The sequence below is a fragment of the Gasterosteus aculeatus genome, chromosome 5, assembly GCF_964276395.1.
Source record: "Gasterosteus aculeatus chromosome 5, fGasAcu3.hap1.1, whole genome shotgun sequence".
NCBI lineage: Eukaryota > Metazoa > Chordata > Actinopteri > Perciformes > Gasterosteidae > Gasterosteus > Gasterosteus aculeatus.
Genome location: NC_135692.1, coordinates 16,299,773 through 16,319,979, shown reverse-complemented (window position 1 = coordinate 16,319,979; position 20,207 = coordinate 16,299,773). Strand labels below are relative to the sequence as shown.

Here is a 20,207-nt window from a genome sequence, read left to right as displayed (position 1 = left end):
TCGCCTGTGTGAATGCACGGAATGTTCCGGTTGCCATAGGAACGTCTAAAAGCAGCGTCTGGTGATGTGCGTTCTGGGTTTTTCTAAAAGAATCCACCAGCGGGAACAAAGTCGCCCCAAACGTCTCGCTCTGCTGCCGGGAGGGAAGAACGCAAACAGCGCTGCTGACTCGAGCCCCGACATGCAGAATACATCAGCTTCTCTCTCCAAGAAACTCCACATAGAAAAACAGGTTACTAAAATGTTACAAAACACTTTTAGGTTTGACTTGGTGTTCCAACTCGGCAAACATCAAACAAACAAAGTGACAACAATGTGCTTTAAAAATATACACAATTCTGAAAAGCCGTGAGAATGAAAATGTATCTATGAAGTCATTTTAAAGAGAGTTTGGCACATTACACGTAATAGTTTAACAACAAGCAGGTAGACTGACTGGATTTAAGGAGCCGTTTCATTTTAACCACAAGAGGGCGCAGTTTACTGACTTATAACGTGTATATACAGTTGTTGTTTGTGACCTCGCTGCATGCTGTCGGGCCTCCATGCGTTGCCGCCGTCGTCGTTGTCTCAGGTCGTGGCGGGACTGCCGCCGCCGCCGCCGCGCTGCAGCTGCACCGCTCGCGCCGCCACCAGGAGCAACGCACCGGCGAGGAGCTCCAGGCCGTAGGAGAGCCAGGCCAGACCCAGAGACCAGCCGAAGGAGGTGCGCACGGAGGCGAGGCCCTGAGGCCCCGCCAGCCTCTCGGCCTCCGCCAGGGCCCGGTGCGAGTACACGATGTAGAGACTGGCGCCACTCAGGGTCAGCAGGCCTGGGGGGAGACGCGGTGCACTCACGTTAAAATGAAGGGCTCGCTCGTTCTTTCGTCGCCGTGAAGCTGAAGCTCGACATTAAAAGCAGCAACAAAGGCCATTAGCTCCCTAAAATCTCATACAGAGAAACAGGAAGCGTACAAACGTGCGAGAGGTCTGACGGCGCCTTAGTTCATCGGGGACGACGGATGGTTGCCATTGGAAACGGCCTGAATGCTCCTGGTTTTGAGGGGATGCGAGTGGAGCGCGGCGGCCCCCCAGCACGGAACTAATAAGGCTTTTATTGCAATGGCGCCCCGAGGTGCCGGCGGAGGAGGAGGAGGAGGAGGCAGCGTCTGAAGTCTCATTCTTATGCAGACACACAAACAGACACGCACATTGTCACAACACGTGTAAACAGGACGGCTACTGAGGCCACGAGCGCTGCTGCCACAGGCCCATGAAGAGGAATCACGCTAATCTAATGCTGCAGAACAAGGATTATGAAACTATAAATATTACAGTATATAAACACGTTTGTGAATGTGTCGCAATAAGGGACGATCTATTTTTTTAACACTATTATACAAAGTGTGCGAGCTCAGGTGTTGAACAATGAATACTTACCACAAAAGGTTTACAAATATCATTTTATGAGGGGAAGAAGGACAGTTTGTGGGACAACTTGAGACACTAAATACACTTAAATTCCTCTACGCGCTGTTTTAAAACTCAAAGTTCACAAGACTAAAGAGAATCTAAATGAAGCTTTTCACATTCCACACAGAGGCATGCGATGCTCATTAGAGACACAAGAGGCTTTAAGTGTTTCTCCATCACAAGGTCCTGTTAAGGAACTATGTGAACCAATAACTTCATTACTCAAGATACCCAGATTAACAGAACCGTGCTGACTGGATTAACGTTAATCTAACTCACACATTTAGTATAATATGCTTTAAAGTAAAGACCAAGTCGATGCTTGAAAGGAAACTTGTCATTTTGGATTCCAACACCCGATTTGTTCACATATAATGATAATATAGATCTCCTAGCTTTCATCTGTTATTTTGCCACATTGTGACAAGCATCAAAAAGCAGGTTGTGGTGATGATTTTACCCACGTTGTTTAAATAAAACCACACACACACACACACACAGACACACAGTAGTGTTTCTACCTGGACCACTGTGCAGGTTTCAGAAGCCTTTCCAAGTGTTACTGAAGACGGCATGAAATTAAAAACACAACAATAGAGAGACACAAATTTGGGCAGTGATTGTTTTGGAAGCAGATTCACTTCCCGTTGTGTCTCCCCACCGTCCAATAAAAGCTCCCATAAGCATCCAACTGATGAGTGCAGTAACACCATCAGCCACACACACACACACACACACACACACCTGCATGCTATCAACACATCAATATGACCTAATCAATCAATCTGTGGCGCCCTTTGGCCGCAGGAGGTCAGCACCTTGGAGTGAGGTGACTTCAGGCCCACACGAACTAACCACATGACCTCGCTCTCCTCCTCCATTCCCAGGTCGAATGAGTGGAGAGGGACGCATCGATCAAGACGCATTTCCCGGGTCTCCGGGTCTGATGCTGCACATGGGGGCTCTGGTCAGCCCCAGTGGAGCTGATTGGACGAGGGAAGGAACTGGACCTCGACTCACTGCAGAGGAAGAAGTAGGTGGCGGTGCGCGCGAGCAGGACGGGGCTCCGAGCCAGAGAGCTGACGAGTCCACAGATCCCCCCGAACAGCATCAGGACCAGGCTGAGGGGCAGCACCACCACGATGGCACTGTGCATGCCTGCACACACACACACACGGAGGACGGTGCATTATTAGTAGACTTCAGTACACACACACACACAGGTGTTGGGCACAAAGAAAGGAGGCTCACCGTGCTCGCTCTCGGAGTACGTGGCGGAGTCTTCTGCCTTCATCTTCTCACCTGGATGTGACAATTAAAAGCACGCGTCACTGCGCTGCCGGCGGAAGCGGGCAGTGCGCGCGGACCATCTTACCCTCGCCGACGCTCCACAGTCCCGAGTGGGAGCTCCAGTCCTCCGCGTCGCTCGCGTTCGCGGGATTCATCTCGATTATGAACCAGTACTCGGTTCCGAGGGACGCGGCGAGAGAAGCGAAACTCAGGGTCCCGCAGATCCCGGCGGCGACGACCAGGGAGCCGAAGGGCAGCGGCATCGCGCAACCGGTGGTGGAAAATCACGCGCAACAGCGGCGGCTGGAGCTCGCGCGCGACGCGGGTCGGTTGTGCGGCGACGCGCTCAGGTGATGTGACTGACTGCAGGTTCTCTGGAGTCAGTGAGACACTTAACGCCACGGGGGGGGGGGGGGGGGTCCATGTGAGAGACAAAGAAATACAGGCAGCTCGGCTGCAACAAACACACCCAGAATAAGAAAAATATTTATTACTCATGTTGACTGAGTTGGTGAGGAGCACATCTCCAAGTCTCCTCGGTTCACGTGTTAAATAAATCCAGTCAGCGTTCCTCTTTACTTTAATATGTTACATTCACTTATAGTACATTTCTCAACGCAATCCCTCCTCAAAGAACAAACCATGTTAAGTAGAAAGAACAAGTTTAATGAATAAGAAACATTACATGACAACAAAAACACATTTACGGTGCAGACACGAGGAACAGCCGGCTATGAATCCTTTGCACTCCAGCTCCTTCATCTGCATCGCTGTTATTCTTCCCCCACCGCCGTCTTGATGATCTCTGCTCTTCTCAATTTGGCTGCCTCTTCAAACTTGGTGATGGTCTCGTTACAGGATTTGTTCTGAGTGCGCAGGAAATTAAATCTGGATGAGACACAATGTTCTAACAAGAAACTTGTGACATTCTAAGGATGCAAGTGATGCCGTGCAATTCATTCTGGTTTAAGTAAAGTTAAGAACTGGAAAATGATATTGTCACCAGTTTAATCAGTCACATTATTAAATGATGTCAATAAGCAAGTTGACATGTCTGGTGTTTCCTGAACAACGTACGATGATGAACTTGTGCCTCTCCTTCTGTAGTTTGAAGAATTCCTCCACAGTCAGATCTTCTACTTTCTTCTTCAGGGCCATGAAATGGCAAGATGCTGAATGAGATTTGTGCTCCTTCCTGCCAACACAGAGACAGACAACATGTGCATGTCTTCATATGGAAGGAATGGACACTGAAACATGCACTGAACTGTAACAACACCCTCACCAGCATCATCCAAAGTCTGAAGATAAACATTCTTTAAAAAACAAAAGTCTTTGTTATAAACTGAACGTGGAGTTTAATATTTAAAAACATCTAAAAGGGAAAATATATGGTACTTTCTCCACACATCCCCTGTCTTTAATGTCATCTGTGACTCATGGAGCTCACGGTGGGATGATCTTACTCTGGGTCATCTTCTGGCTCCCAGCCCTCCAGCTCTTTGAGGCAGAAGAAACACATGGCGATGTCGGGGCTGTTGCCCGAAGGAGTGTGTATGAAGCCAGCTCGGGCCATCTGGAGCAACAAATAAACAAACAGCTCATGAAGAAAAGAAGAAGATATTACTTGTAGGTGTGAATGCTGAAGTGATGAGTTGATTGACAGAAAACAAATCAAACACCACCGGTTCTGCGTAACCACGGCTACCATCATTATTATCATTTAGTCATTGCTGCTCTTACTATGAACACACATCCCTGTGGATCGTGGTAATATTAGAAGTTGCATTTCTATTGGGGACACAATTACTGCTTTTATTATCATGGTTAACCTTCCACATCCACGGCTATTGTTGATATTATTACTGCATTTATTATGTTTTAATAATTATTCTGCTTAATACGAATCATTTATGTCGTATACATTACGATATAAATGTCATAAAAGGTTACATCTTTTTTTTTAGTGTGGGTGCTGGAAGGAAATGTGTTATTTTGGGCAACACAAAATAAATAAAAAATAAATGTAATTAATTGTTCAATGAAAATATTTGCATTACTCCATAACTAACTTTTTACTGTGACATCTTCTGGGTATTATGCGACAGCCATACAAAAATAAAGCATTTTTCTGAAACTTTATATATTAAATAATTCATGATTAGACAGGACTGATTTGAGCCCTTGTCCCATTGTCTGATTTTAGTTAGCGTCAACTAAAGTTAACTAAGCGCTCCCTTTTTACACTTAACGCCAGATATCAACGTTACTATTAATCCAACGTTACCGCTTTGACACGTTGCTGTCACACGGCTAATGCAGGTTAGCCTGTACACACGTACATTAGTGAGTATCTACAGGCGGGCCACCTGAAGCTGGACCCCAGGTGAGGATACGACGTGTTACGACGTGTTACAGCTAAACGTTGTGTTTTTGTTGCTCCAGCTAACGCTAGCTACTTGTGTTAGCACGTAAGGGCCGTGCGCAGCAAAGGGAAACGTCCACTCACGTTCTCCGGAGTACACGAGCAGTCTTCGTCAAAGGGCCACCCCTCGAACGTTTTCAGCCTGTTCTCATAAAAATACATTTTGATGTCCTCTTCGTTTATCGGCTCCATTGTAATAAGCGTTTATAAGTGTCCCAAAGCCGCCGAGACGTAAGGGTGCTTTCAAATTTTGGCAATTTTTCACCTCGACTCTTTTGATTGGTGGACGCGGACCAAGAGCGTCACGTGTTCTCTTCTTCGTGGATCACCCGATCGGCAGTTTCGATAAAAAAAACGCACTAGTGCGCCACCCGGTGTTCTCGGCTTCATTAACTATGAAAAAAAAAAATAAACACCTTTGTTTTAACAACGTGTTGTTTTGGAGACGATAAAACACATTTCCACTCTCTCACACTGGCCCCTGCATCGAAAGAGAAGAACAAAGCCCGCATCCACCGTGACGTCACACACCCGCCTTCCGCGTGGTGGTCATGGGTAATGTAGTTCTTGGGTCTTATTGGTCTAAACTGCGACGCGCGGCAATTTTGTCAACAACCGGTCCAGAGAAGCTTTTCCATTTTTTCCTCCAAAAGTGTTCCGTCTCATTATCTCTCACTGTAACACCGCGCTTTATGCAGACCAGCCCGCGTCTTCTTCCTCTTCCTCTTCCTCTTCTTCTTCCTCTTCTTCTTCTTCTTCAGTGTTGCGGTTATGGAGGGTCGGTGTGCTGTTGAGACCTGGGCAGAGTTTGGCTTCTCAGGAACACCATGCGCACCGTGGCTCCAGGTTGCTTTTGGTACTGACGTGCTGCTCTTCGCGGGCACCGACGAGGTCTTCGTCTTCAGCTCTCATGAAAGGAAACTCACGGTAACGTGCCACTCGTCACGCTGACGTGTACCCGCGGGAAGCCGCGTGTTCACCTGTCATGTGTCGTGTTGTTGCAGGCTGTCATCGCGTGTCCCGGTCCTGTTACTGATCTCGTTGAGAGTCATGACAAGCGGTTCCTCTTCGTGGCCTGTGCATGCAGAGTTTATCGCGTCAGCTCTCAACTACTGGAATCCAGGTATGAGCCCTCATCTAGGAGGTGGCGAGATGAGTTCCTCTCTATTGCATTTTAAAGCACATGAATAATAGCCCATTGGTACCATGAAGCCATTGTTTCATCCTACGAATGCGTCTTTTCTTACGTGACCATTCACCTCTGCAGAGCTGGAAGCCCCCCAGCTGATGCCCACCGCGGTCCAGCCGAACTGAAGCTGACCTCCGAGTTCCTTGCCTTTGCAGAAGAAGGCGTGTTGTCGCTGCTCCTCGTCGGCTCTGTCCTCCTGACGCTCTCTCAGAGACGCTCGTCCTGGACTCTGACTTTGTACGGATCCTCGGACTATGAGGTGCTCCGGTCAGTCAGTCTGGCCTCGGGAGTTGTGCACAATGAGACGGGAACGAGAAGGAGGCCACCGCTGACCTGTGTCCGATCCAGTGGCGCAACGCCGCCACCCTCCGCGTCTTCATCTGTGAGCGACGGCTGCTTGTGCCTGGAGCCGATCCTCTTCAAGCGGCTGTTTGGAATCGACGCCGCCCTCGCCAAGTCGCCGGTCGTCCTCTGCGGCCTGCCGGACGGGCGCCTGTGCTTTCTTCCCCTGCGCCCGCCCGGGTCGCGACTCGCCGTCCTCCACAGCCTCGAGCAGCCGGTGGTGTTCGTTGGAGCTTCTGGCGTCACGGACAACGGTCGGGGACACGCGCGTTGTTTGGTGGCGGTGGGTGAACAAGGGAAGGTGGTGCTGATACAGGCAGAGAAGGGAGGGGCGGAGGGAGGGGCCGACAGAACGGGTTTCACCGAGGGGTGTGTCCCGGGGCCCGTGGCGTGCGGCTGTGTGGATGAAAAGCGCCTTTACTACAGCACCGGGTCGGACCTGCTGGTACTGGATCTACCGGAGGAATCACCTGAGAGAGACGGCCCGAGTGTGGAGAAATCCAGAGTGACCCACGCAGCCCTGCAGAGCCCCTCCAGTCTGAACGTGTGCAGGGTCCTCGCCTTGGCTCCGCCCACACGCAGCACCGCAGGTGAGCAGGTCAAATTCCCCAGTGGTGGATTTGCTTATCCAAGCTTACGCGTCAGTTGCCTGTCCAGCAGTCGGGAACATTGACGGGAACTAAAGACGGAATGAATCCAGGAGCGTTTGTCCCCCTTTACATTTTACTCTGAGTTCTTTAATTTTTTTATGAATTGCTTTTGCTCACCAGAGGAAGTGGAGCTGCTGGGACTGTCTGCCAGAGGGCAGCTGCAGAGGATCACCTTACCTGTGGACAGAGGGGATGCAGGTTGGCCCAACGCGCCGTCCACGCCGGGGGGGCGCGGCGTCCGAGACCTCCTGTCTGCGATCGGGGACGTCTGTGAAAGGTGACGCCCGACACCGGCCGGCATTGTTTGGAGTTAACGTTCTGTGTCCTTTGAGGTCAAGCGTTTTTTTTCCCCCCTCTGGCTTTCCTTCAGAGCGGCAGCGCTGAAAGCGGCCGTCAAATCCAAAAACCAAATCCTGAGGCGCCTGAACCAGGTGCTCAACATCTGCTTCCTGCTGGCAGCCGACACGAATACCGGCGAGCGGGACAAGCCAATCGGATGCCGCGCCACGGCCAGCTGGAGCAGACTGCTGGAGGAAGACTCCCTGACGCTGACCTGCGTCCTGGACAATTCAAGTCCTTACGTTTTGGAGCGCGGCTGGACGCTGAGCGTCGCCGCGTCTCCTATGTCCGGTCCTCCGGCTGCGGGAGGCCAAAGCCCCTCCGCTCATTTTTCGTTCCCGTTCCACGGTCTCCACCCGGGCGAGACGCTGGAGGTCTCGCTGCCCCTGGCAGCCGCAGGTCAATCGTCCCTCCCCGTGACGGCCAGCTGCTCGCTCAGCTTCTCCCTCGCCGGCCTGCTGGGCGAGGAGGCCGCCGCCCTTCCCGGCCTGCAGCCCGGTTGCGTGAGTTTGCCCCTGAACACGCTGACGGTAGACTGGCTGCACGCCCTGCGGGTGACAAGCCCCGCCCACGGGAAGGCCCCACCTCAGTCCGGCAACACGTCGGACGCCGTCCAAGCCTTTTTGAGGTCGCGCCGGATGGGCTGCGGCGGAGCAGCAGAGGCAGGAGGGGAGCGAGGGCGGCACGCGGCGAGCGTCCGGGTGTCGGCGGAGTCGCTGAGGGACGCGCGGGCGCTGAGAGCCTCCGAGGCGGACGCTCCTCCAGATGTGGGCCTCTCTCTGCTGGAATGGCTGCTGTCCGAAGCCCTCGGAGGCGTCTCAGCGGGACGCCGCCGAGGAGACGGGAACGCCCTCCGCAGCTCGGTGGTCCACGGGCGAGACCCGAGCGGACACCCGGTCAAGCTGACCGCGAAGGAGGTGAAGGATCGGACGCTGAACCCACGGAGGTTCGCGTCGTCCCGCTGACAGCGCTGCTCCTTTTGTTTCCGCAGGTAGAAGTGGCGGAGGGGACGAGGGGGGAGGAGGAGGAGACGACGCCGACCGCGGTGGAGGTGCAGGTTGAGAGCTCATCCGTCGCAGCAGTGTGTGGACTGCATCACGCCGTGCTGACCCGGATTCAGGTACCGGAGGTCACTGAAAGCGGCGCGCTAAGCTTTTCACTGGTGTCACGTGAAGCACGTTGAATTGCCTTGTTGTTGAGACGTGGCGTGCAGATCCGATTGCCTTCCCTTCACTCAGGCGCTGCTGCAGACGGCCCCCGAGCCGGCTGCTTCTAAGCGGCGGACCCAGAGTGCAGGTCCAAGGAACGCCCTGCGGCGGGCCGAGGTGAGGCCTCCGTCTGCGCTCCGTCTGTTCTGCACCGTCCACGGTCGAGGCTCGAACCCAAATGACCGGATTTATTTGTTAATCAGCGCCTGCTGCAGCGGATCCAGCAGAGCCGGGTCTCGGGGGCCTTCGGAGTGGGCGTGTCCACGGGGACGGTGTGCCAATCACTTCTCAGCGTTTACCAAGAACTCAGAGAAAACCCTCTCATCGTGATTTAACACCTTCTCCGATCTTATGAAACCGGACTCTGCAGCTGATGCGTGAGAAATGTGTGTCCATAAATATGAGGAAGAAAGAATTCATGATGCGTTATTTTGTCATTTGTACTGTATTGTCTCAAGTCCCAGTACAAACCGCTAGGTTCGCCCCAGGGTGACTATAGAGCTCCAGTGGAATAAAAAAGTCTGCTGTAACCGTCTGAATGGGTGACTTCCGTCTCGCAGCTGGTCGAAGTTTCACATCTCCAAACGTGTCAGACGTGCAGGTGTAACATTTGACATGAGGTCTGGTAGTTCAGTAAGTAAAGTAAGTAAATCGACTTGAATTCACATAAATAATATCACCGAGAGAATCAAAAAGATCACAAACTGATGTTAAACTGCAAAAAGAAAAGATGCAAAACAACCACAGCAACAAAAAGACCACAGACAAAAAACATCAAAACTAATACAAAGTACAAAAACATAATCAGAATCCATAACGACTACAAAGAATCACTTAAGGGAGCTACGAGTATAAAGTCTGTTTCCTGCTCCTTTTCTTCTCCTCAGACTGTATATGAAGGTTTGTCTTCAGAACGTCGTCCGCCTGTAGTTTAGTTCATGTGGTCAGAACTGTCTTATCTTATCTGTGTATAAAACATACATTAACAGTCGTACAAGTGTCTTTTTTGTATCTTTATGTTGCTAAAGGACGGAAGAAATGTAGAAAAACAAAAGCAGAGACAAAGTCCTCCTCCTGCCCCAACAAACCCCCTCACACCGCCGTGCTGGTGACTGCTGAGAGGGGACCGGCCTTGTAAGACCACGTCTGTCTCCACGGGCGCCCTGAGCCGTAGAGTCAGAGTTCGGGCGCCTATCGGACGGCGTCAGTACTCCCACAGGGCTGAGGGGCTCAGGCCCAGTCCGTCTCCCTTCAGCGTGCCCCCCTGGTCCCCGCGCAGGTATTTGCCGTTCTTGTCGCGGATGGCCAGGCGGCCGTGCTCCGGGAGCTCCAGTGCGAAGTCCTCGGGGGCCTCGCCGTCTGAGCACACCAGGCCGCCGCTGTTCACGTACCAGAACCGGCCGTCCACGCCTGCACGTGGGGACGCACAGACAGTGGAGTCGGTGAAGGGCAGAAACAAGGAAGAAGAAGAAGCGGGGATGAAATCAATCTGGTTTGTGAGGGGGGGGGTCTCCTGACCTTTGATGTGGTACGCCCCGTTACTGAACTGGAGGGTGAAAATGTCGTAGACCGATCTGCTGCCGTCCAGGAGGTTGGAGTTCTTGTGGCGGCAGACGAATCCGTTCTCTCCTCTCAGGATCAGCATGGGCCGGTTGATCAGCTTCAGGGTGAGCTGCTCGTCCTCGCCTGACACAAGGGGACACGTGGTGAAGACTCACCGGGGGGGGGGTGACGGTGAGGAGGTGCGTGCAGAAGAAAGGTCGCTTACCTACGGAGTCGCTCACGGCCAGCAGCTGGCCGTTCTTCTTGGTGCAGATGTATTTTCCGTTGTTGGCCTTCAGTGCCACCCGGTGGCCGAGCCACTCCACTGAAAACATGGCGTTCGCCGACCTGCAGGTCGCAGAAGGGAGAATGAGTGTTTTGGGAAACACTGGCGTTACACGTCTGGTGCACGCGGGGAAGCAGGTCAATCGAGATCCAATCAATCTGATTTAAGATAAATACAGGCGGTCGAGATCGATGAATCAACCCAGTGACATAAAACCATCAATGCAAAGAACTCCCCCTGTTATTTCATTTATCTGTGTTTGCAAGCGCTTCTACATTCGCCGCTATGACCGACTCGCTCTTTCAATGAGACCTCTGGTGTTCAGCGAGATCATCAGTTCCTTCTGTTGACCCCGTGTGTGTAACACAAAACATGACACGTACAATGGATCTCGTGATTCACTCACGCTTCCGTGGCAGTAATCTGGATGCCTCCGTGGGCCACCAGGTCCCAGTAGTTCCCTCGGCTGGTGCGCAGCATGCACTTCCTGGTTTCCTTGTCGATCTCCATCTGGAACGTCTCCGTGTCCGTCTCCTCTTCCTGATTGGCTGCCACGCTCACTCCTGGGAGGGCGCAGCAGAGCACGCGGCGTCATGAATACTTCAAGAGTAAAACCGGAGGCCTATCGAGTGTCTTGAGAAACCCATCCGCTCACCGCTGTTGACTATTTTTTATTAATGGTCACTTTCCATTCCAGTCCTTTCCTTTGCAGTGGGGCATTATGTCAAATATGCAAGTGCTGCAGGTTCGATATGCACCTTCACAAAAATATACGGGATTGTACTGAGCAGATGTAAGACTTTTCTCCTTTGCAAGTCAAAAAACATCCAAATGTAATTTGGGAAACGGCAACGTAGCCGCCTGCTCCTCAGGTTGCATCGTTTAGTTTGGCCCAGCGTGAAGGACTCGGTTATTTTCTACTATAACTGGATCTACTTTCCAGAGTTTGAATAGTTTTTCACTGATTGGTTCTGGATGCATTAAAAGAATATATATGTTATGGAAATAAATGTGCTAAATGAAGCTGCAGCAGTCAGTCAGGAATATCCTGCCGTTTCTTATTTCTTCCACTCACTCCTCACACGCGCCACATTTTTAGATCAGCTGGTCTCTTCCATCCAATAAGCAGCAGAAAACAGCTACATCATTAGCCTCCATCATCCCACCATCACTGTTTCTCCACCTTCGGTGTGTTTGTGCTGCTTTTACGCAACGCTCCACCTCCACATCTCCACCCGATCTGCACAGATCTATCAGCTCCATACACTCGTTATTCTATCAGCCTCATCAGCCAACAGCACCACAGTGTCTGGACTCCACGGGGAGGATTCAGCTCCCACCCGGGGAGCACGGCCCCCTGTTACAAATGTCCCTGAAGAGTCCGAGAGACTTCAGCATCACATGTCATCTGTTAATAATAGACAATTATCTTTTCTTTATTGTCTTTCTCCTGATTGTAATGCTTGACGAGCTATCACACACTAATTGTGTAGAACGCACGCTTCTTACCACAACACAATGTGCTGTACAGAGATAACACGGATAACACTCGCTCTCTGCAGGAACCACATTGACTTCACAAGCAAACAGAATTCACACGTTTGATTGCCAAACACTTTATCGAAAGCACTCAGAAACCAATTACTTCGGCATTTCGGTTGCTCACACGTCGAGGAGCACTGGTGTCAAACCGTGACTCACGCGACCTCTCTGATCGGGGGGGGGGTTGGTCCTCAACGTCTGAAGACTCCTTTAAAAACCAACCGCGTCTTCATTTCAGAAGTCCTCCGCGACATTAAAGCGGGACGTCGTTGGATTTCAGTTTTGTCCTGAATGTTGGCGGGAAAAAAAACTGGTTGCAGAGAGTTAAATCCCAAATTAGATTAAATCAGATGCATTAATCCTCCAACAGCACTCCACCTTCCCCTTCTCCTCCCCCCACACACACACAATACCTCCTCATGGTCTCCCTTCTCCAACTTCCTTCCATCCCCCGCCTCTCCCCCCTTACTCCTGACCTCCCATACCCCCCCCCCCCCCCCCACCTCCCACCATCACCCCACCCCGGGCCCTGCCTATCTGCCCTCTTCACAGCGGGGCTCTGATGTAATCAGCTTTCAAGTGCTGCCCGTCCAATCCCTCAATCCCCTCAATAAAAGAATAAAGGAAAAACTGGGAAATACCAGAGGATTTTATGGTCCACACTTAGCGGGACGCACGGATAATTACGAAGCCCTCTCGACCCCCCCGAGCTAACGGAGCGATGATCAAGCATATGGGAAACACGCTTTAAAAACCGTTACTGCGTTAGCAGGCCGTGTTGTTTTATACATCGTAAAGCACCCAAAGTACACGCATGTGTAGATGGGACTATTATTTAACCTGTAAGAACTGTGCATTTGGGTATAAATCAATCCTACCTCATAGAGTGCTGGCGGGATGACACCGGTAGTAACCACTGCCCCCCCCCCCTCCCCAAATGATCTGCAGACAGGACGTTTCCGTCCCATTATGGATTACTGCAGAAATTTGCCACAGAGTTTATATTTTATTTGCCACAGAAGTTTTCCTTTAATTGCCAGAGTTTATCTGTAACAAATAAAAGTTTACGATACAAACTACAACTTGTCTGCATGAACTCAATGGGTCAATGTGTTTCCCCACATATTTTTATAGAGTATGAAAACGTATTCAGGCTACAAACAGAAAATCAATTGGTTTCAACAAGCTGGAACCAGAATTGGAAAAACACTAAATCACTTCTGTGTTGGGATTAATTCCTCCAGCACCATGAATAAAGCTCCTGACGGCGGTTCAGTGAGGCTCTCTTTAGGCACGGCGCTGCTTCGACACCGCGCTCACCACAACGGACTGCACTTCATGTGCTTACTCAGCATTTTCACCGATCCGGCTTTTGGAAGTCAAGGCACCTCCTCGCTTTTCTGGAGGCCCTGCTAAAGTGCACCTGTGTGTTGCGCCGAAGCAAACCGAACCAAACCGAACCAAACCGAACCAAAGGAGTTCAACATTTCATCTGGAGGTGGTGCTAGACGTTGACAGACTTTGCAGAACGTCCCGGGAATCGCCAGACATTTCAGTCTCAACCAAAGCCTCCGCTTGTACCTGTCTCCTGCATTCAATGGAGACATCATAAGTGTGATCTGAGCTCACAGTGACGGGAAGCGTCATGTGGTTTACGGCTGCTGCTGGATGCGACCGTGCAAGTCACAGCCGCATAATGCAACTGGCACATGGCAGTAAAAAGCCTGGACACAGCTCATTTTTGTGTTAAAAAAAGGACAGTTTCTTCATAATTTCTCTATAGTGGGATTTCAGCCTTAGCCAGGAGTTCATGACAGTCTGAATCCCATCTGTGTGAAGAAGCCTTTCAGGGCGTTTTGGTTTAATTTGATATCTGACCCTGGGTACAGACTGAAGGACGGAGAAAGGGGATGACATTGCCTCAAAGATGTCATGGTAACTGAGCTCCCGGGACGCTTTAATCACATCGTATTCACACCCGGTAAACTGGGTATCACGAGGTCCTACAACTGGTGAATTATCATTGATCTTAAGTGCGTTTGAAGCATATACCTTTCTGCCCCCCGACTCCGCACCTCTGCCTGGGGGCGCCACCGCTTTCATTCTCTCTCATCCCGACTCAATGTCATGCTTTGTCTACCGATCCTATGTGTCCATTTCACACCGATTCAACCCAAGAATTATCCTCTGACGGGGCCCAGCTGGGACCTGCAGACGCTGTCTGACAGATGAGAGAAGCGGGGACGGAGGAAGGAGAGAAGGATGGAGGAAGGGGAAGAAACAGAGAATGGGGGGGGGGGGAGAGAGATTAGATACGCTGAAACCCAAGCCAGCAATCTGAGGATATCGAGTGCGGCGCTGACGCCCATCCCTGTTGGTCGAGTGTACACGGTAAGGTGTTGTCATCGTTCCCACGGCCGCTGCTGAACTACGCGCGGCGTAATCAGTACGCTCGCTGGTGCATCTACAACACACTCACCAATGCACACATCAGCAGCGCCACGTCCCAGATCCAGCTCCACTTACGTTGTCCTACCTGCAGGCTGCAAGTGGAGCAGGCCTGACTAATCCATCAGCTCAGATATCTATTATTAATGGTAAGCTGCTGCCACTATCCCCCCTTTCCTTTTATTTTCGTCATCCTCCCAACGCCTCGTCTTGCACAACCGTATTTTCTGCTTTTTCATTTTGTTTGTTTCGGTCCACTCGTTCCTCCCTCCGTGTTTGCACGTTTGCATCTTGTGTGCATGTGTGTGTGTGTGTTTGTGCGCATGTGTGTTAATGAAAAGTGTGTCTCTTTGGACTATCAGCTCTTTTTCACTTTCAGCGCACAGCGAACGACGGGGAGATGATGAGAGACCGGATGGCAGATCTACATGACAACCTAAGACACACACACACACACTGAAGGCGATGCGGATAGAGGACGACTCGGGGGAGACAGAATTCTATGCATTCCATTGCTCTCCTTTAACAACTTGCCATCTGAATTCAGCTGTAGCTCATAACAGGCAACCCTGTTTTATTACTAACCCATTTACTGCTTTTGTACTTGCTTTAAAGTACGTGGCCGGTGTGATTCCTCTCCGCCAAATGGGGCAGAAACAATGGTGCAAATGTGTGGTGGGAAAGAGGCCGGTGACATAAGGTATGAAGAACGTGTCCCTACACATTCTCCTATTGTCCTCAAATCCTTCGAGAGTCGGATCCTCGATGCTCTGCTTTCCATTTTCTCTCCATCTCCTTAATCATCACGGGCAACCAAAAGGTGGAATGTAAGAAGGCGATTTTACCCGACCACTAAAGAATTTGGCTGTAACGAGCACGGAAGGATTTTGCAGATTAGGCTTCGTCCCTCTTTTAGTCCAATTTAACAATGTGACCTTTCACCTTGCAAAGGCCTTTGTCTTTAACGGTTTGTTTCACTGATTTTCGGCAGCATATCAGCACTGACTGACGTGCTGGGGGTAACCGGGTTGGATTAGGGGGTTAGAGATGGACTCACGGGGGCAGAAGCTTTGGCCCCAGGTGAGAGGGAGCTTGGGTTTCTGAAAGCAGACCTACCCCCCACCCTCCCCTCTTCGCCTTCCAGGAACAGGGGCCAACTTCATCAATAATTCAACACATCTCAACTCACCAATCGCCGCTGCAGGACGGTGTGGTTGTGTGCGGGGGGGCGAGTGTGTGAGGAAGATAAAGCTTTTGTGTGTGCAGAACGAGTGTAAGCAGAGAGAGCGAGAGAAAGGGAGAGCGCCGCAGTAACCAAAAAATGTGAGCATGCAGCAAATATTTCGTTCGTACATGAAGCCTCTCTACATACTGTGTACTAAGTGTGTGTTATACTGCACCACATCTTTTCCTTCCTTTCAACCAATCAGTGTACAGCCATCCCAGTTGTCTGGTTTCTGCCTGAAGCTCCCACTGCTACCCGGGAACAATGAGCGGGGAGAGATTCAGTTGCTGCACCCGGGACTGAAGTAATTTGACCCTGCAGACAAGAATCTGCAGCCGGTGGATGGGTGTCATGGCCAAGTATGCTGACAAGCAGGGTTGCTGTATGCTAATCCACCCCAAATCCAGTTTCAGATCAGACCGGCAAACCCTTTGGGGATATCAGCAACCGAACACTTGTCCGAGTCCGTCTGGCGCAGATCTGGTTCGATCAAACCTGATTGTCACAATTACGGTTTTTCTCGTCCTGATCAAAGTAAACTTTGACTTCAACGCGGGGCTGGTGTAATCCATCAGTATAGCAGGGTGGTGTCAGGCCTGTATGTGCACATGAACAGCGTTCAGGTTACACCGAATGTTACCGTCAGCCCAAGTAACAAAAGACCACCAATCACGACTGACTATTTGGCCGAACGTCTTTTCAATATAATTGCTGCAATCGTCCCAGATTTGAGGAATTTAAACCCTTTCTCTGACAAAACGCATCACATTTCCGTGTAGTTGCACAGTAAATTGGTCAAAATTTTAACAGTGCATTCATCTAAATCAGCTGCAGCCCTAAAACAACTAGTATTTGTCAGATTCGGCTGATCCTGAATCAGCCCCTTTTATTCAGTGTTTGTGGAAAGATGCCACTAGTCAATGTGATGTTGATGCATGTTGATGTGCTGACTACCCATAATTACCACGCAATGGTTAGAGAGGGGGCTTATTCCCTCAACCATTCACATTAACCAATTTACTTCCTGTGAATTGTGAGCTCGGTGTCCTGGGGGGCGTCTCAGTGTACAGCGTGTACCTCGTTTAGGGTACTAGGAGTAACTGTAGTAACTGTAGTAACTCAGGTCAGCTTATGAGACATTTGGAGTCCTTTGTCTCCAAGACTTTAGGAGTTGTGTCTCGTAAATGCAGGGTTAGGGTTAGGGTTAGGGTTAGCATGGCGTCAAGGCAGGAATCTCCTGCTGGTGTGCGTCTGTGTCTGTCTCCCTAACCTTGTCTTATTGAGACATATCGCCCGTTGGCAGCCATCAGAACCACCTGTGGGTGGCTTTCCTCCAGGTCAAACAGTTCATCTTTGCCCGGCTTGGAGCAGCGTCCAGACCTCAGGGTGCCGGTGGGGCCCGTGGGAGACAAATACTTCCCCTCACAGTCTTTGAAGGCCAGCTTGCCACACTTCAGCTCCAGCGTGTACGCCGTGGCCCTGCCGCTCTGCGCCAAGAGCTTCCCGTCGTTGCCGAGGAAGCGGCTGTCGCAGGTCTTGAGGCAGTACTTCCCGTCCAGGTAGACGAGTGTCAGGAGCGCCGCCACACCCCAGGGTATGTTCATATCCACGGCGATTTCCCCGTCCTCCGCGGAGAGGTGGGCGTAGCGCTTGCGGGCCACAGACAGCAGGTTGGCCTGCGGGTGCAGAGCCAGGTGCACCGCCCACAGCTCGGCATCTGTGATTACCTGTGCGAAGCAGGACAGGTAGTCCCGAGAGCCGCCAAAGAAGCGGAGGTGCTGCTCAGACTGCAGCGCCCAACGCCCGTCCGACTGAGCCACGATGAGGAAGCGGCAGGCGGAGTTTTGTCCGTCTGCCTCGCAGGTGACTTTGCCGTCCTTGTCAGAGGCCAGGTAGCGTCCCAGGTGACTTCGCAGGCACACCACCTGGGAGTCCTGAGAGTCCTGCTCCAGAGTCCATATCTGCTTCTTTTTCAGGCTCGGCGCCGACGCGTTCACCTGGGAGACAAACGCAGGAGCACGAAGGCGATGCCTAACAAGTTCATGTCAAAACAAACCCGCACAGACCGTGGCGACGTGTGAAAACTATTCTTTCATATTGGATGAGATGTTTGTACCTTGAAGCCAAAGGATTCTGCAGTGAGGTAGCGACCCTCGTGGTTAATTAGACCAAACTGCAACTTCAAGGGACGGTTCCCATTAGCGGGCATCTTCACCTGTGGATCCAGGAGAAGGAGAACGGGCGGAGGAGTTTAGGATGGGGGAGAGGAGAAAGAGGATAGGCCGTGGGATGCAGAAGTGAGGGGTGTGCTGTAAAACGTGCGTTGTAAAGAGAAGTTTAAAGAGGTGAGGAACGAGGAAAGGGATGAAGTCATGGAGAACGATGAAATGAGAAAGCCTTAAAGACAGGAAATCAGTTAATTAAGGTACAGTATGAAAAGCACTCCGCAGACCACAAATTCCTTCCCCCGCCCACGGCTTCATTATACATTTTTCCTGCTACAGCCTCCTAATTCACTTACTGTGGTTTTGTGGCTTCCCCTCTACAGGTTCCGCGGCTCTAATTCCAGCCCCCGGGTCTGAGAGGCTGCTTCTGCCAAGCGTCCTCTCGTAATTCTCTCTCTCCCCCACGCCGGGCCGATCGGGTCTCCCCTCCTCGCCCTAATCAGGCTGCAAAGACCTGCGTCCAGATCAACCTCTCTTCCTCTGCAGACTCCCGTTGTCTTGCACCGCTTCCCTGCACGGCGTCGGCTCTCTCTCCTGTCGAACGGCGCTCTCTCTCTCTCTCTCTCTCGCTCCGGCCTCGCTCTTGCTTGACTTGTTGTTCACCCCGAAGGCTCAATCGCCTCGTCCCACCCGACCGGCCTTCCCTTCGGGTTTTGATATTTCCACACTGAACCTGCTTCCTCCCCTTCTTTGAAGTCCACGTTGCTCCTTCGTCAGACCGGAGCTTGATTGATGAAGAAGAGCATCCTCAGCGGTCCCGCTAATGTTACGGCGGTGCATTGAAGGACCCCCCCCCCCCCCCCCCCTTCGCTCTTCCCCTCAACACAAGCCGTCCATCACAGCTGAAATCAGCAACAAAGGGGGCTCGCCCCTGTAGTCTTAAGCCTCTCTCTGGCGCTACTTTCCCCCCTTCCTCTCCGTCTCGCTCTTCCTGTAACCCGCCATGTGTATAATCCTGCTTTTCTCCACGCTTTATTCCGAGCGCTGCCTTTCGCCTCCTTCTGTGACACATGGAGACAGGTAAGTAGAAACAATGCACACACACACACACAGCGCGGGGTAACCGGAGCGCTCCCTGTGCCTCTGGGTCAGTTGCCTGAGTGCGGCTCCTCTTACCTGCCCATACTGGGGGGTTAAATTACACACCTTGTCTGATTGCAAGCTCTCTGGGTCCTAATGGGAAATGTGTCTGAGGGGCCGAGGGAGTCGCTCCACATTCAAATTTAGTAGACGAGCAAAGGGGAAAGGATGTGTGTTGTAAAGGAAACAATAATAAGCCAATCAACATATGGGGGGTTGTATGACTGTGTGTGTGCAGTAAGTGCATGTGTGTGTGTGTGTGTGTGTGTGAGTGTGTGTGTGTGAGTAATCAACCTCGCCAATCAACCTATTATAAGTCTTCTTTGCAGAGTAAACAGACGTGTCTGTTCCTGAATCCATCTAATCCTCAAACCAATCATCCCAACCTGGCTAATCTACCGGGACGGCCCCTCCCACCCCAACACACACACACACACACGCACACACACACACACACACACACGCACGCACACACACGCACACCCTCTTCTGCTTGTCAATGGCCATAAACATACACATAGACTCAATGACCCGCAGCAACATGCGTGTCATCACCGCACACACACACACACACACACACACACACACACACACACACAGACACACGCACACAAAGGGTCCAAGGGTTCATAGTGAACAACACCCACCCAAAGATTTACTCCCCGTGACCCAGACTTGAACTGCTGCGTTTTCAGCAACACAATGTGAGCTACACACACACACACACACACACGCACAGACACACACACACAGGTAGTGAAGGACGGGAGTGCTGTAATTGAGTGTGTGAACACTAAGCAGACGGTCATCCCACATTTCTGAGATGCCGGTTTGAGATCAGCTTCCCTAAACTTCCCTAAACAACAACGGAAAGAACTCACGAGATCACAAAAACGATCCTTTTCACCGACACGACACCTGAAAGGGAACCTTACAAACGCTCCAAGAACCAACAGTGAGACCA

At 51.3% G+C, this 20,207-nt stretch overlaps 4 protein-coding genes across 5 annotated transcripts; 1 reads left to right on the top strand and 3 right to left on the bottom strand.

Moving 5' to 3' along the window:
- Window positions 1-221: 221 nt before the first annotated feature.
- tmem235b (transmembrane protein 235b) lies at window positions 222-3,134 on the bottom strand. The gene is made up of 4 exons (XM_040175816.2): window positions 2,828-3,134; window positions 2,704-2,754; window positions 2,473-2,610; window positions 222-812 (listed from the first exon to the last, which is right to left on the bottom strand). The coding sequence occupies exons 1-4, from the start codon at window positions 3,003-3,005 to the stop codon at window positions 571-573; spliced, it is 609 nt and encodes a 202-aa protein (XP_040031750.2). The 5' UTR covers window positions 3,006-3,134; the 3' UTR covers window positions 222-570.
- Window positions 3,135-3,387: 253 nt separating this feature from the next.
- Window positions 3,388-6,169, bottom strand: birc5a (baculoviral IAP repeat containing 5a). The gene is made up of 4 exons (XM_040175819.2): window positions 5,252-6,169; window positions 4,209-4,318; window positions 3,820-3,937; window positions 3,388-3,608 (listed from the first exon to the last, which is right to left on the bottom strand). Exons 1-4 carry the CDS (start codon window positions 5,357-5,359, stop codon window positions 3,516-3,518), a joined length of 429 nt encoding a protein of 142 aa, XP_040031753.1. The 5' UTR covers window positions 5,360-6,169; the 3' UTR covers window positions 3,388-3,515.
- On the top strand, window positions 5,759-9,425 carry faap100 (FA core complex associated protein 100). The gene is made up of 8 exons (XM_040175803.2): window positions 5,759-6,094; window positions 6,172-6,290; window positions 6,435-7,288; window positions 7,469-7,625; window positions 7,719-8,604; window positions 8,679-8,807; window positions 8,926-9,012; window positions 9,099-9,425. Exons 1-8 carry the CDS (start codon window positions 5,939-5,941, stop codon window positions 9,228-9,230), a joined length of 2,520 nt encoding a protein of 839 aa, XP_040031737.2. The 5' UTR covers window positions 5,759-5,938; the 3' UTR covers window positions 9,231-9,425.
- On the bottom strand, window positions 9,325-19,527 carry fscn2b (fascin actin-bundling protein 2b, retinal). 2 transcript variants are annotated; one of them, XM_040175810.2, is made up of 7 exons: window positions 18,460-19,527; window positions 18,055-18,153; window positions 17,209-17,935; window positions 11,130-11,286; window positions 10,664-10,785; window positions 10,414-10,581; window positions 9,325-10,305 (listed from the first exon to the last, which is right to left on the bottom strand). In XM_040175810.2, exons 2-7 carry the CDS (start codon window positions 18,145-18,147, stop codon window positions 10,100-10,102), a joined length of 1,473 nt encoding a protein of 490 aa, XP_040031744.2. In that variant the 5' UTR covers window positions 18,148-18,153; window positions 18,460-19,527; the 3' UTR covers window positions 9,325-10,099. The 2 variants fall into 2 exon arrangements, with proteins under 2 accessions (XP_040031744.2, XP_077958688.1); XM_078102562.1 differs by lacking the exon at window positions 18,460-19,527 and having other exon boundaries at window positions 18,055-18,275.
- Between the last annotated feature and the right edge of the window lie 680 nt (window positions 19,528-20,207).

Bases quoted from the DNA above. Each gene is read 5' to 3' on its own strand.
- tmem235b (XM_040175816.2), bottom strand. From the start codon at position 3,005: ATGCCGCTGCCCTTCGGCTCCCTGGTCGTCGCCGCCGGGATCTGCGGG. The intron at 2,755-2,827 runs GTAAGATGGTCC...TGTCACATCCAG, and splicing joins ACTGTGGAGCGTCGGCGAGG to GTGAGAAGATGAAGGCAGAA. The intron at 813-2,472 runs GTGAGTCGAGGT...GTCTCCCCCCAG, and splicing joins CACCTACTTCTTCCTCTGCA to GCCTGCTGACCCTGAGTGGC.
- birc5a (XM_040175819.2), bottom strand. From the start codon at position 5,359: ATGGAGCCGATAAACGAAGAGGACATCAAAATGTATTTTTATGAGAAC. The intron at 4,319-5,251 runs GTGAGTGGACGT...TTGTTGCTCCAG, and splicing joins GCTCGTGTACTCCGGAGAAC to ATGGCCCGAGCTGGCTTCAT. The intron at 3,938-4,208 runs GTAAGATCATCC...CTGTGTTGGCAG, and splicing joins GAGCCAGAAGATGACCCAGA to GAAGGAGCACAAATCTCATT.
- faap100 (XM_040175803.2), top strand. From the start codon at position 5,939: ATGGAGGGTCGGTGTGCTGTTGAGACCTGGGCAGAGTTTGGCTTCTCA. The intron at 6,095-6,171 runs GTAACGTGCCAC...GTGTTGTTGCAG, and splicing joins CTCATGAAAGGAAACTCACG to GCTGTCATCGCGTGTCCCGG. The intron at 6,291-6,434 runs GTATGAGCCCTC...TCACCTCTGCAG, and splicing joins TCTCAACTACTGGAATCCAG to AGCTGGAAGCCCCCCAGCTG.
- fscn2b (XM_040175810.2), bottom strand. From the start codon at position 18,147: ATGCCCGCTAATGGGAACCGTCCCTTGAAGTTGCAGTTTGGTCTAATT. The intron at 10,786-11,129 runs GTGAGTGAATCA...TGCGACCTGCAG, and splicing joins CAGATTACTGCCACGGAAGC to GTCGGCGAACGCCATGTTTT. The intron at 10,306-10,413 runs GTCAGGAGACCC...CCCCACGTGCAG, and splicing joins CGGGGCGTACCACATCAAAG to GCGTGGACGGCCGGTTCTGG.